This window comes from Lonchura striata, chromosome 1A (genome assembly GCF_050655825.1).
Source record: "Lonchura striata isolate lonStrDom1 chromosome 1A, ASM5065582v1, whole genome shotgun sequence".
NCBI lineage: Eukaryota > Metazoa > Chordata > Aves > Passeriformes > Estrildidae > Lonchura > Lonchura striata.
In genome coordinates this window covers 27,829,242-27,841,496 of record NC_140741.1, presented here as the reverse complement: position 1 = coordinate 27,841,496, position 12,255 = coordinate 27,829,242, and the positions used below count along the sequence as shown (strand labels likewise).

Below are 12,255 nucleotides of genomic sequence, written 5' to 3'. Positions count from 1 at the left end.
ACTAGGAGGATAACAGTAGACATGGGTACAACAAATCACAGAATCACTGCAGATGGATGCATCTCTGATACCATCAATCCCATGCCTTTGCTCAAAGCATGGTTAACTAGAGCAGGTTGAAGCAGAATTGGGGTTCTGCTCAGCTGAGTTTTGAGTAACTTAGAGGTCACAATTTTTCTGGGTAACCACTTCTAAAGGTCTGACCATTTTAACAGTAAAAAAAGAAAAATTTTCCCTTGTGTTTGAGTGGAGCTTCCTGTATTTCAGTTTATGTCAACAGCTTCTTGCCTCTCCACCAGGCACCACTGTGAAGAATTTGGCTTAGTCTTCCTTAGTCTCCTCATCAGATAGAGACATGAATAATAATATCCTCCCCAAGTTTTCTTATCTCAAGGCTAAACAGACACAGCTTTCTTTGTTTCTCCTCTGTCAGATACTCCAGAGCTCCCCTCTGTCCTCTTTCAAAAACCCAGTCCAGTATGTTGATGTCCAGCTAATTCCCACTGCAAGTAAGTAATAACGCAAAGAAATAATTTCAGATTTTTTCTTTCTTCTCTTACAACAAGAGGTAAACTCTGTCACGGCAGACAATTTTGTTAGCTTAAAATTTTATACTATGGGTAGAAAAATATTCAAGTGATTGATTTAAATTTAAGAGCAATACCCACAATTAAATTTTGCTGGCATTATGCTACTAGTTGCATAAAACAACTACATTCTTTGTTGCATTACTAAAATTGCACCTTTAGACTTCAATCAAAATATTATTAAGAATTATACTCCTGCAGCAGAATCTGTATGACAAGGTTCTAGATGCCACCTGAACACAAATTTATTAGTTAAGAATTTAAAATATCGCCTATCACTAATCTCATATTCCTTAATAACCAGAGTTTTCAAGAAGAGAGATAATGTTTTAAGCCATTTGAAGAGCTCCAGTTAAAAATCAGATCAACTCTAAAGTAATTCTAGTTTCCACTTGCACTTAAAATAAGACACCTAACAAACATGAGGCAATGGCAAATCAAATACAAAATCCCTCATATTACTCACTATAATAATGTATTTCATTAAATGACTAGATACATAAAGAAACAATTCAGGAGAGCAGAAATCTAACTCCTACTTTTTATTTCTGCTCGAATTTTTCTTCTGGACCTTTCTGGAAGTTTCTACTTCAACAACTTTTGTATCTCTCGGTACTACAGTAAGTTGCTCCGTCTGAATAGATAGAAATAACAACAATTACTTTGAGAAGTTTGGCTCGTGTCCACGATTGAAAGAATGTGCATGTTCAGCACTAGAACTCTGCTGACCTCAACTTGCCTACTTCAGAAATGGTTACTCACTGTCACAGATGCTGTGCACTGAGAGTTGCCAGCTTATCTAGGAGGCAAAGTAGACCTTCACCTCAAGTCACATCCCAGCCTTTCTGCAACAAGTGTAGTGCAGATCAACAAGAAATTCTCATGAGATGATATCCAATTAGGTTTAGGAAAAAAAGAGCTATGTGATCTAGATTTTTCCAAAGACCATCTTCTTGCTTGCTCCAAATGACAGGAAAAGAAAAAAAAATTAATTACGGCATCAAAACTGAATTACCATTGCATTAACTAATGAAGAGAATACAGAATACAGCCATCACTGAAGTACTTCTAGGACAAGGCCCTCTTCTTCCTATCTGAACAAAAACCCAGAGAAAAAGTCCAACCAGTACTAGATTTCAGTTTGAAATCATATGAAAAAGCCTTTTCCTAACAGAAACCAGTAATTTTCTACTCTGATCAAGCTGCTTTCCCTAAAGCTCTGTGTACCAGCATCTTATATTGTTCAGCCTCCAAACAGCATTTTGTTTGTAATTTTTGATCCTTTATTAAAACGCATTCTAAAGAAATAAGGCTGAAAGGGGACCAATCTGCCATATGCACACCAAAAGGAAGGCCCTAGTTCTTTCATATTTCACATTACTTCAGTGAAGAGCAGCTGTATAGAAACTTAATGTACAAACTCACTACGTCAGTGCCAAGCTTCCAGAATGATTATGCCTTTTACAACAATTTCTGATTCATGTGTTGAAATTGCAATGCATCTTTCTATGCTTTTACATTTAAAGCAAATCAACATCCTGCCTCTTTTTTTTTTTTTTTCACCACCATCCACTATTTTATATATGTGGATATTTAAGGAATCAAAAGGGTGAGCACCAAGCAACCAACCAATGCTCCCAGCAGGTTTAAACGAGTGTGCTTCATTTACTATGGTAAGGCCCTTTTTAAATAAACGCATGACTCACTGTTTGTTTTCTTCACCAGGAGGTGGAGTCTTGCCATGCCCCTCCATTACAAAATCCTCATGTTCCATCTGCAAAGGCAAGCATTGCAGGTCAGAAATCGGTGGAGCAAAACGCACATCACCTAAAGAGGCCCTTTTCATATGCAACAACTCAAAACAGCCACTTTATCACAGTGGCTGGTCCAGAACAGAGCATGTAGTTTCTTAGCAACATATGTACATCTCCAACCCCATTGCTATGGTATCATTTCATAGCACAAATTTCAGAAAAATCTTGCAAGGGAAAAAGGATGGTTTAATGGCTATAGCAGAATACTATCAGTCAAGGTACACAGGTTTTAAGTTCTGTTCTGTTAAAGGCTTCCCTTGTCATTCTACGTGTAATTTCTACCACCTCTTCCCTACATATAAAGCAGGAATTAAAAAAAAGGTTTATCAACATCTCTGGAAAAAAAAAATCTTAAAATTTTAGAAGAAACTTATTAAGCACAGAAATAAATTAGTGCAAAAGCAGAGTACTTCTTGTGAAAAATGACTTTTTTTTAAAAATTACTTTAACTGCACATGCAGCTTAGTTAGCAGGGTAAAAAAGAGGCCTAAGGAAACCTCAAATAGATGCTGTTCCAATGACAACATAAGGTAGGCATTTCCTTTGGCTCTCTTGTTAGAAGATTCCAAGGGCAGTAAGGAAATCTTATGTTTAATTGTTTGCTTTAAAAATATCTATTTTAGCATAGATTTTCAGTAATTTCTTTGGAGAGAAAGAAGAATTACATTATATTTGCTCATTCATTAATTATGCATTCTTCATTTAATCACTTAATTCAGCCAGAAGTTCTTGCACAGGTGGCAAAAACATTCTTTTCTTTATATAAAAATTCAACACATGCAATTAGTATTTTATATAAACATCCAGATACAGTTAGCAATGCTCTAACTTCATGTGAAGCCAGCAAACAGGTCCTACTGCAAGCGTCAATAAGGCACACAAAAAAGAACTGAATCATAATCACACACAAATCCATGCCACTACATTGAACTGGAAAGAGGAGAGAAGCACTATTCAGTCAGTTAAGATAACACAGCTTAGTCAGTCTTTGAAGGGGCAAAACCCCCCCAAACCAAACCAAAATCGATCAGCCACTTTCCCTTGTGTCCCTGCCCTCCCCCCAAAAGAGCCAAGTTTCTCATTTGTACATTAATACTTTTGTCAGATCAAAGATACTTTCAAAACCCCAAAATCTGCATATTGACATCTAACAAGGATACAAGAAATGATGTTATTTGACTGCCCAGGCACAGCCCCAAGCAAAACCATGAATGAACTGACGAAGTGGAGAACTCTAAAGACATCCATAAGACAGTCAGTCAATCAAATATGTGCAAATTCACATTTGTAAACATGTACCCTCATGTCTCCCAGCCCAAATAGTATTTTCATGTAAAAGCAATGCTCGAAAACAAGAAAATTTCTATTTGTAGTTATTAAATAACTAGGACTTTTATCCATGTATATCCACCGTATCAGATACATAAATCTATTTGTACTTCAGTCCATACCTGATTCACAAGAGCTCTAACTGCTGGATTCGCACCTGTCTAGCTAAAGAGAAAGACATCCATTCCACTTAATTCTGTTGAGAATGCTGAAACACCAAAGTGTGTCAATAGGTAAAATAGTTACAGATTTGTGGCCACATTGCAAAACAGCGTGGTTCTGTAAGTGAGAGTAAATGTTTAAGAATTACTCTTACACAGGAGGTATTTTAGCCTGTTGCTGGTATGAGACTAATACAATTCTCAGGAATGGTAAGCAGGGGAACAGTTTGTGGCCAGTACTGAGAAGATGAAATGCAGCCTTTGGGAGTAAAGAGGCACATTTAGTGTGCATAATTAGTGCAAAACTAACAAGATTCCCATATAAAACAGAAATTGAATACAATGAAGCTGTAGAAAATGAGGTATCATTTAAAAAAAAAAAGGAAGTGTAAAAGGCAATGATTTTAAACCCACCAAAACACAGGAATAGGAAATCACTTTGTTAGATGATAATCAGGAAATCTGAGAACTGGAACATCTTTTAGTCCACCACCAGAACAGATAAATCACTGAAGTATTGCTGATAGAACTCTTGCTTTATTATGAATTTTACATGAAGAACACAAGTGACATCCCAGTTCCAACATGCTTATCTATCAAAGTTTCATTTCAAAGAGAAGTGGGCAAATAATGACAAATAATAAAGGACTTGAGCTAAGAACAAGATTGTAGGTCCAGGCACAATCTCTTTTAAAATTACTAGAGAACCCCATCTGCTTTAAGAAATGTTATATCAATTTGCTGTACTTCAGACAGCAGACAGAAGTACTTGAAATGACTAAAATATGCACAATAGAAGAACTGTAGAGGATACAGTACAACAGCAGAGACACTCACAAGAAGGTCACAAAAAAAATTACTGTGTGAGGAAGTACTCAGGAACACAGAAAACTACTAACATACAAAATAAAAATTGGTAGGGTTTCATTGATAAATAAAACCAATAATAAATTGCATCAACACACTAAAAAAAAGTCATGGGAAGGTCAAGGAATTGACTATCAGTTAACTAGAAAATATCTCTTTTGAGAATGGATAAACAACTAGAGAATGGATAAACATTTGGCTGGTCAGGCTCAGAGGACAAAGTGCTGCATGCTGCCTGGAGGATGGTATCAAGTGGAGTGGGAGTGCTACAAGAGTATAGGACAAGTCCATTAAATATCTCTACCAATGACTTGCAGGGCCAGTAAGGTATATTCTAGCCAGAATTTTAAGATAAAGTTTAACTTGGGTGAAGAGGATCAATCAATAAGTCTAAAGATAGGGCTGCCATTCAGATGGACCTAGATAGCCTGGAGGAATGGTCCCTACAGGATTTGTATGAATTCGGATAGGACAAACACAAAACACTCGCACCTGAGAGTCTCTGGCAACAATACAGGCTGATGAGTGGCTGGGGAGCAGTTCCATGGAAAAGGTCTTGGCACAAAGCAGGCTGATCGCGTGCCAGCAGTGTGCTTTGTCAGGAAAGGTCACCAGCATCCCAGGCTTTATTAAAAAGAGCCTTGCCAGTAGATGAGGGAACTGATCGCCACCTCTACTCAGTGTTTATTATTCCCGACATGGTCTAATGCACCTCCTTTTGGGCCCCCACAATACAAGAAGGACACAGTAGCCACCAAATGCTCATGGAGCCAGTGCACTTGTCCTGCGAGTAAAGGCAAAGGGAGCTGGGCTGATTCAGCCTGGAGAAGAGATGGCTTTGGGCAGACCTTAACAGCAAGTGTCTGTATATACAACGAGATCAGCAAGCATTCAGGCTCACCATAGGGGTACCTGTGACAGGACAAGAAGCAGTGCAACTACAATCAAACTAGAGAAGTCCAGAATGGACACAAGGTAACTTATTTTCACCATGAGGACGCTCAAGGACTGGAACAGATAGCCTAGAGTAGTTTTGTGGTCTTCCTGCTTCAAGTTTTTCATGGACTTACTAGGTAAAATTCCTCACAACATGGTCTGACCTCACAGATGATCCTGCTTTGAGCAGGAGGTCAGACTAAAGACCTTGGAAGGTCCCTTTGAACCTGAATTTCCCAGCAATGCTACGAACACAAGAACAGATTCAGTTTAATTTGAGAGATAACATCCATGACAAAAACCCCTACTGAATTCCCAATCTAGCAAGAACCTGAACTTTGATCTGGAAAAGTCTTTAAGAAAAATATCTTTTAAAGTTGCATAATCAAAAAAAAAGAAAAAACAACAAAACAAACAAACAAAAAAAAACCCCAAAAAACACCAAAACAAAAAAACCCCAAAATAAAACAACAACCAAGAAAAAATAAGTTATGCTGAAAAAAGAAATACTGAAAAGTGTGCAGCAGATCTACAGTATGCCCTCTCTTAGAATAGTGTCTATGAGTAGAGACAATGAAGACTCAAACCCCCTCCAAAACACTCCAAAAACATGAGAGCTCACAGTATAGTGTAGACAGAGGGGAGATTTCATATAAATAAAACGCAACATTTGGCCTCCCTTAATGCAAGACAACACAGCACTGAGGTATATACAAAAAAAAGCAGCATGACAGTATTGTAAGAAGCATCACTCCTTTCCTATTACAATATAAACAATATTATAATATAAACAAAACCCAATTCACTCTCAAAAGAACACCTGTAAGAGGATACATAGAGAAAATGTACTACTAAGCAGACAAAAAATTAGTTCCTGAACAAACAAATTGCAACACTAAATTTCACAAGTCTTAGCAGGTTTTGTGGTTTATGTACCTATAGGTACAAGGATTTATGTGTATTAGAGGATTAGAAACAATAGCAGTATAAGCTTTTCTGTTTCTAGAAATAACATTAATTTTACACAGTGAAAGGAAAAGTTAAATATAAAGATCATTCAACAGGCCTGATCCAGTGCAGCAATTTCTGCCTTCCTCTATTTGCAGAACCTTGATTCTAACTTTCTTTTGTTGGCCTGCATTACGTTAAACAATTTGATGATCAGTGATTTCTATTTTTCACTTGGAATTCTGCAGATTTTAAAATTTTTGCTAGAAAGTGATGCATATCCTATTTAATGTTCTAAAATTTCTAGAGTAAGTTCATAAAGTAATACCCATTTACATCTTTCTGCAATATTTAAAAGTCACTTTATTGGGTAGTTAATTCAAATAGATATATCTGACAAAGCCTTCTGAAAACAATTTAAGAGAAAGTAAAATTACAATAAAATTCAAAAAGCATTGCTTACATATTCATAAAGTTTGTTCTTAGGCCCAGCTGTTAGATTTTAAAAATACTTCAAAATTAAAATGTTTAGATCTTATTTTCCCAATGACATCCCATGATGCCGTAACACAGAAAGAGTGAGAATGTGGCATTTTAAGTTTTTGATTAAGTGACTATCTGAGGATGAACTGAAGAGAGGAATAGCACACAAGAGCCACAGTTAGCTGAGAATACTCTTTTTCTCCTCCACCCACAGTTATTATACAATTCCTATGCACATTTCTTCCCCACAAGTCTCTCAGTTTCCCTTCATTCTGTCATCACCCTATCATGTTCAGCACTCTTTGAGTCTTTTTTTAAAGAAAACTGGAGCCCAGAGCTCTTGTTAAGTTCCAGCCATCCACAGCATCCACAGCCTCACCAGATCCGGTTCACTGCAGCATTTGGAAAAGGTGCAGCTTTCAAAGCCTTGAGCCTCTCTTGACTCACAGAGTATGTAGGAAACACAGTTGTCCTCAATATGTAGAAAAAGAATGGAAGGCGGATCTAAGACAGAGCTGGATTCCTTTTATTGCTCCCAAGGAAAGGAGAAATGGTGGAATGGCAGAGGATCTGAAACACTTCAGCTTCTCTTAAGACGACTGCAGAGGGAGCCATTGATTCCAAGAGCAGGAATCAAAGGAAGTATACTCCACACCTGTTTCTCCTGGCAAGCAATAGAGAAAGCTTCAAGATTCTGGCAGCTGGAAGCAGGAACCAGAAATAAACCCTGAAATAGCAGTGGAGGAATTCAATAGAAAACTTTTTTTTTTTTTTTAAAGGAACTGCCAGTTGTTGAACTCTGTATTAAATTATTTCAAAGTCTTTTTCTCTAAAAATTCAGGCACCTCTGAATATTCAAATTTTAACACAAATATATTGAGTGTTCTAAATAATAAAAGAATCTGATTTATTTAAGAAAATCTACTCACTATTAGACACTCAATACTTAACCTTTAGAAAATTAAATTTATCATGAGCTTCAGTGTAATAAACGATTATATATATATATATTTTTTTTGTCTGGAAGTGCAACACCTGTTACTACAGTTTCATACTACTCTTTCTAAAAATATATTCAGTGAGACCCTAATGGATTTGATTAATGAGTAAACCTTATTTCCTAGATGAAGTCAGTAACACTCTGAAGGGTCAGAAAGTTTCAAGGGCAAAAGCCTCACCTTTCCTGAATCCCCCAAGTCAGAAAGCACATTTTCCTAACAAGATTCAGCTCGTACATTAGCTACCGTAGCCCACCAAAGATGAACTGAGCTTAAGAGAAACCAAGCATTTTCTCAGGGAAAAAGAGATAGATATTTGTGAGAAATCCTTTATGAAATGCTATTCATTTTAAACAGTCATGTCTTCACCAGTGTAAAGAAATCTACTAATGCAACTTCAGAGAGCTGCTATCACCTCCTTTTCCTACTCATTCCATAGCTCCTTTTCAAAGATGGTTTATTTCCTATTTTAAACCCAAAACAAGCACACAAACCCCAAACAAACAAAAAACCTTCAACCAACCAAACAAAATGACAATTATAAAACCCCAAACAAACAAAGAAACAAAAACCAAAAGGACTTGAGCCAGGCAGGAGATGAAGACTCCAAATTTTTCACTGACTAGCATCTCAAGCGGACACAACACCAAAGCCTTATCTGGCACTTGACCAGACACTCTGGTGGAGACCAGCCAAGGTCAAATGCTGGTTTTTGCAGGTTGTGGCCATCCACTTCCCGTGCTTTAAGTGAAGTGATTTTCACACAGCCTACCACAGCCTAAGAAGGATAAATCCGATGTTTTATCACAACTACTGCTTAACACCAACATCCCTCCCAATCGTCAGCAGCACCAGAACTACTGTAAACAGGCCATCAGCACTTTTTTTCTCTCGCTAATAGTTGTCTTAAGGAGAGTTGCACAACCCAGTCCTCAAATTAGTCACTAGTCACTAATGCTAACAGTGCTGGAGGCTGTGCTATAAAAAAAGAAATCTCAGACCATTTGAGGTCTGACAGAAATGTAATCACTACTACAAATGAAAGGAAAGCTGAGTCACCTCTCTGCCTGGCTTCATTATAAGCACTTTGAACAACATGCATTGGGAAAAATTGTACTCACTAGCAACAGATTAATTAAAATTTTAACTTGCCTTCTTTTAATAAAAATACAATTTAGCTGCTAACACTTTAATAATTTTTTAGGAATAAATTAGTGTTGAGCTAGCATTTCAAAATGTGCATAGAATAGCACAAATTGTTCAGCAAAATTAGTTTCAAAATGTACTTCTTGGATTAAATCTTGAATTCAGTACACAAATAAAAAAACCCTTAGAATTAGTGATTTAAACTTAAAATAAAAAAAAAAAAAGAAAAAACAGCTCCTAAAATGAGAAGGCACCAAGTATTTTTCTGAATCACACTGAGGAAAGTCTTAAAGACAAGGTATGCATGAAATACTGGCTGAATTTTTGGTCTCTTTTAGGACTTTGTTGTATTGTGCACCATTGTGATGTAACTAAATTTTCACTTGAACCTACTTCTACCTTTTTTTTTTCCTCAAGTTTGCCAAAGCATAGTCTTGATATATAAAAATCACTACCAAAATATGTGAACCATCTCCTAGCCTAATCAGCATTTTCTTGAAGCTTTTCAGCAGCATTTAGATGGAACATTTCAATGTTATTACCATCACACGGTCCTGACTGGTTTTCTGTTAGTTACAGGAGATGTGAAAACTTACTAACATAATCCCTCTGCTAAGTCACACTTCACATTCAGTACTTCCTACTAATAATTTTAAATGCTAACACACTTAGACCATGGTAATTATGTTCAAAAGTTACTAATCTGCTACTGGTGTTCATTATATGCAGCTTAATTGTACTTTAACACCTGGCTCACTGAAACATTACATTAACTAGAAGAAATGCCAACATGTTAACATACACCATCATTAAATCATGCATCATGTGTATAGAACAGCAGGACAGGTTGTCAGTGGGAACTCAATTCATCATTAACCTATGGAACTCAGAATATGCAATTTATGCTACAGCTAAACAAGCACAAAAGCTGCAGCAGTGGTTAAAGACTAGAAGTTTTCCTTTCAGTTTCTTTTGCTTTTAGCAGTCACCAGATAGTCACTAAGTAATTGTAGAAATAACCTATGGCTCACTTTCTATGTAATATTTAAGATGTTTGTTAACTAATATTCCGTGAAATACCCAGCAGCTTAACATGAATTCCCAGCTAAGCTTAAGCAGTTTTATAAATAACATGAAAACTACAATCACACTTTGGAAATGCTAAAAAGGCTGGGATCCCAGCCACATTTCATATTGTACAAAAGTTTACTTAATAAAAAATTTTTTATTTTAATGCATCACTAAGCTGCTAAGTATTTAAAACACAATAGCGTGTGTGTGCATATAGATACAATTAATATATCTTGCTCTGAAAGCAATTTAAACCACCTAGCTGTTTGCAGCAAGATACAGCTCTACCTTATGTCAACCACTGAAGATGTTAAAGTCACTCAAGTCATGGTATGACAGGATATCCAGAAATACCATCTGAAAACTTCAATTCTGAAGCTGCCAAGGCAGCTTCAAATAATAATTCAACCACCTCAGACACAAAAAATGAATAAAGCACTCTGAATTTAGGGAAAAGTGTTTTTCTTTTTCTGTTCCACTTTTGATGATCCATTCTTTAGTGTGTTCCATCCATACACTCCATCCATTTTGTAGTGTGTTCTGCACAAACAGTATGAATGGAGCCCAGGATAATATGAATTTAGTAAGGCAAAAAAAATCCCTGATTTTATTTAATTAACCTTTTAAATTATTCTTCAGCTAAAAACCAAAAGCATTTCACAAGCCATGAATTCTTGCTAACTTTGGCCACCTTTTACACTTTCATAACAAAATTTTTACACTTTCCATTTAGGGGATACAACTGACCCAAAAGCCCTTGAACAGTTCACCCCCACCAGTACTTTCAGAAGCCACCCATATGAAATTCAGTAACTCTATTTATCCAACTCATTTTACAGTCAATTTCCTATTCATGATGGAGACACAGATGAACAAGTTATAGCATTTTAAACTGACATCTGTAAGTGGCTGATATTCTGATATCCACATTGTTAACCACGCTGACACAGAAGAGAGAAAACATTAACTTCCTCCCACTTGGATGTGGAAATCTAGACGATGCATTGCCACAAAAGGACAATGGGCATGAACTGCTAAAAGAATTTTCAAAGGCCTAAGAAAGCAGATGATAATCAGAATTACAGAAAACTAAATTACACTTTTATACTACACATTTAATCACCTTCACTGCCACAAATACTGTTTTTAACTGTTTGTTAGGAATGATTGAAAGTGACATAAGCCAGGCACACACAAATTGGTGCTGAAGTTATTCTGCCTTAAAACCAGATAGGCAAGCAGTAGAAAGAACTTTCTTTTCTGTGTTCACAGAAATCTGTTGTGTTGATTCTAAACACACAGAAACTAACAGTGGCCCACAAAATTCCTCAACAGCTGGAGGATGAGAACAAATCTATTCTATGTATATATTAACCCTGCCCCACATCTGTATTAAGCATTCAATGTTGATCACTGTCAAAAAGGAGAAGGAATACAGGCTATCCACATCCACAGTACACAGCTGCTTTCCAGTTTCTTCAGTTACCAGAATACAAATCCAAACTAATTTTAGTCACAGGGGAGCCACTGACACTGCTGCTTGCTTATAAAATTTTTTCAAATTTATCAAGATTATTAGAAAGATTAGCCATCTGACAGACCACCAAACCATTAATATAGCCACTCATCTCTGGAGAAGAGTGTGGGCTTTTCTACAACTTGCACTCAAAAAATCCCCAACAAACCTTTAGATGCCATGGAAATATGCTATTTCTCTGAGAATTACATGTAGAACTTGCATCTGTTGAAACCAATCAACATGATTTCAAAGTAGCTCTAAATATTTCTTAACCTAATTCCACACTACTGCGTCTGTAGACAACTACTACATTCTCCCCTCTTATGATACAACCTCTTGCCTACTGCTTGAATGCTTCAGTGATTTCAAGCAAGTGCCAGGAAACGATGACATGTT

The 12,255-nt window shown here is 36.6% G+C and overlaps 1 protein-coding gene across 11 annotated transcripts in view; it reads right to left on the bottom strand.

Moving 5' to 3' along the window:
- TNRC6B (trinucleotide repeat containing adaptor 6B) overlaps nucleotides 1–12,255 on the bottom strand; it is a 132,764-nt gene that overhangs the window by 95,113 nt on the left and 25,396 nt on the right. For 9 of the 11 annotated variants that reach the window (XM_021552719.4, XM_085570389.1, XM_021552718.4 and 6 more), the window contains exon 4: nucleotides 2,294–2,361. The exons of the other annotated variants lie outside the window; for them this stretch is intronic. In XM_021552719.4, the coding sequence (XP_021408394.2) occupies nucleotides 2,294–2,361 (68 nt within the window). The remainder of the gene's footprint in view (nucleotides 1–2,293; nucleotides 2,362–12,255) is intronic. 11 annotated transcript variants of the gene reach the window in all.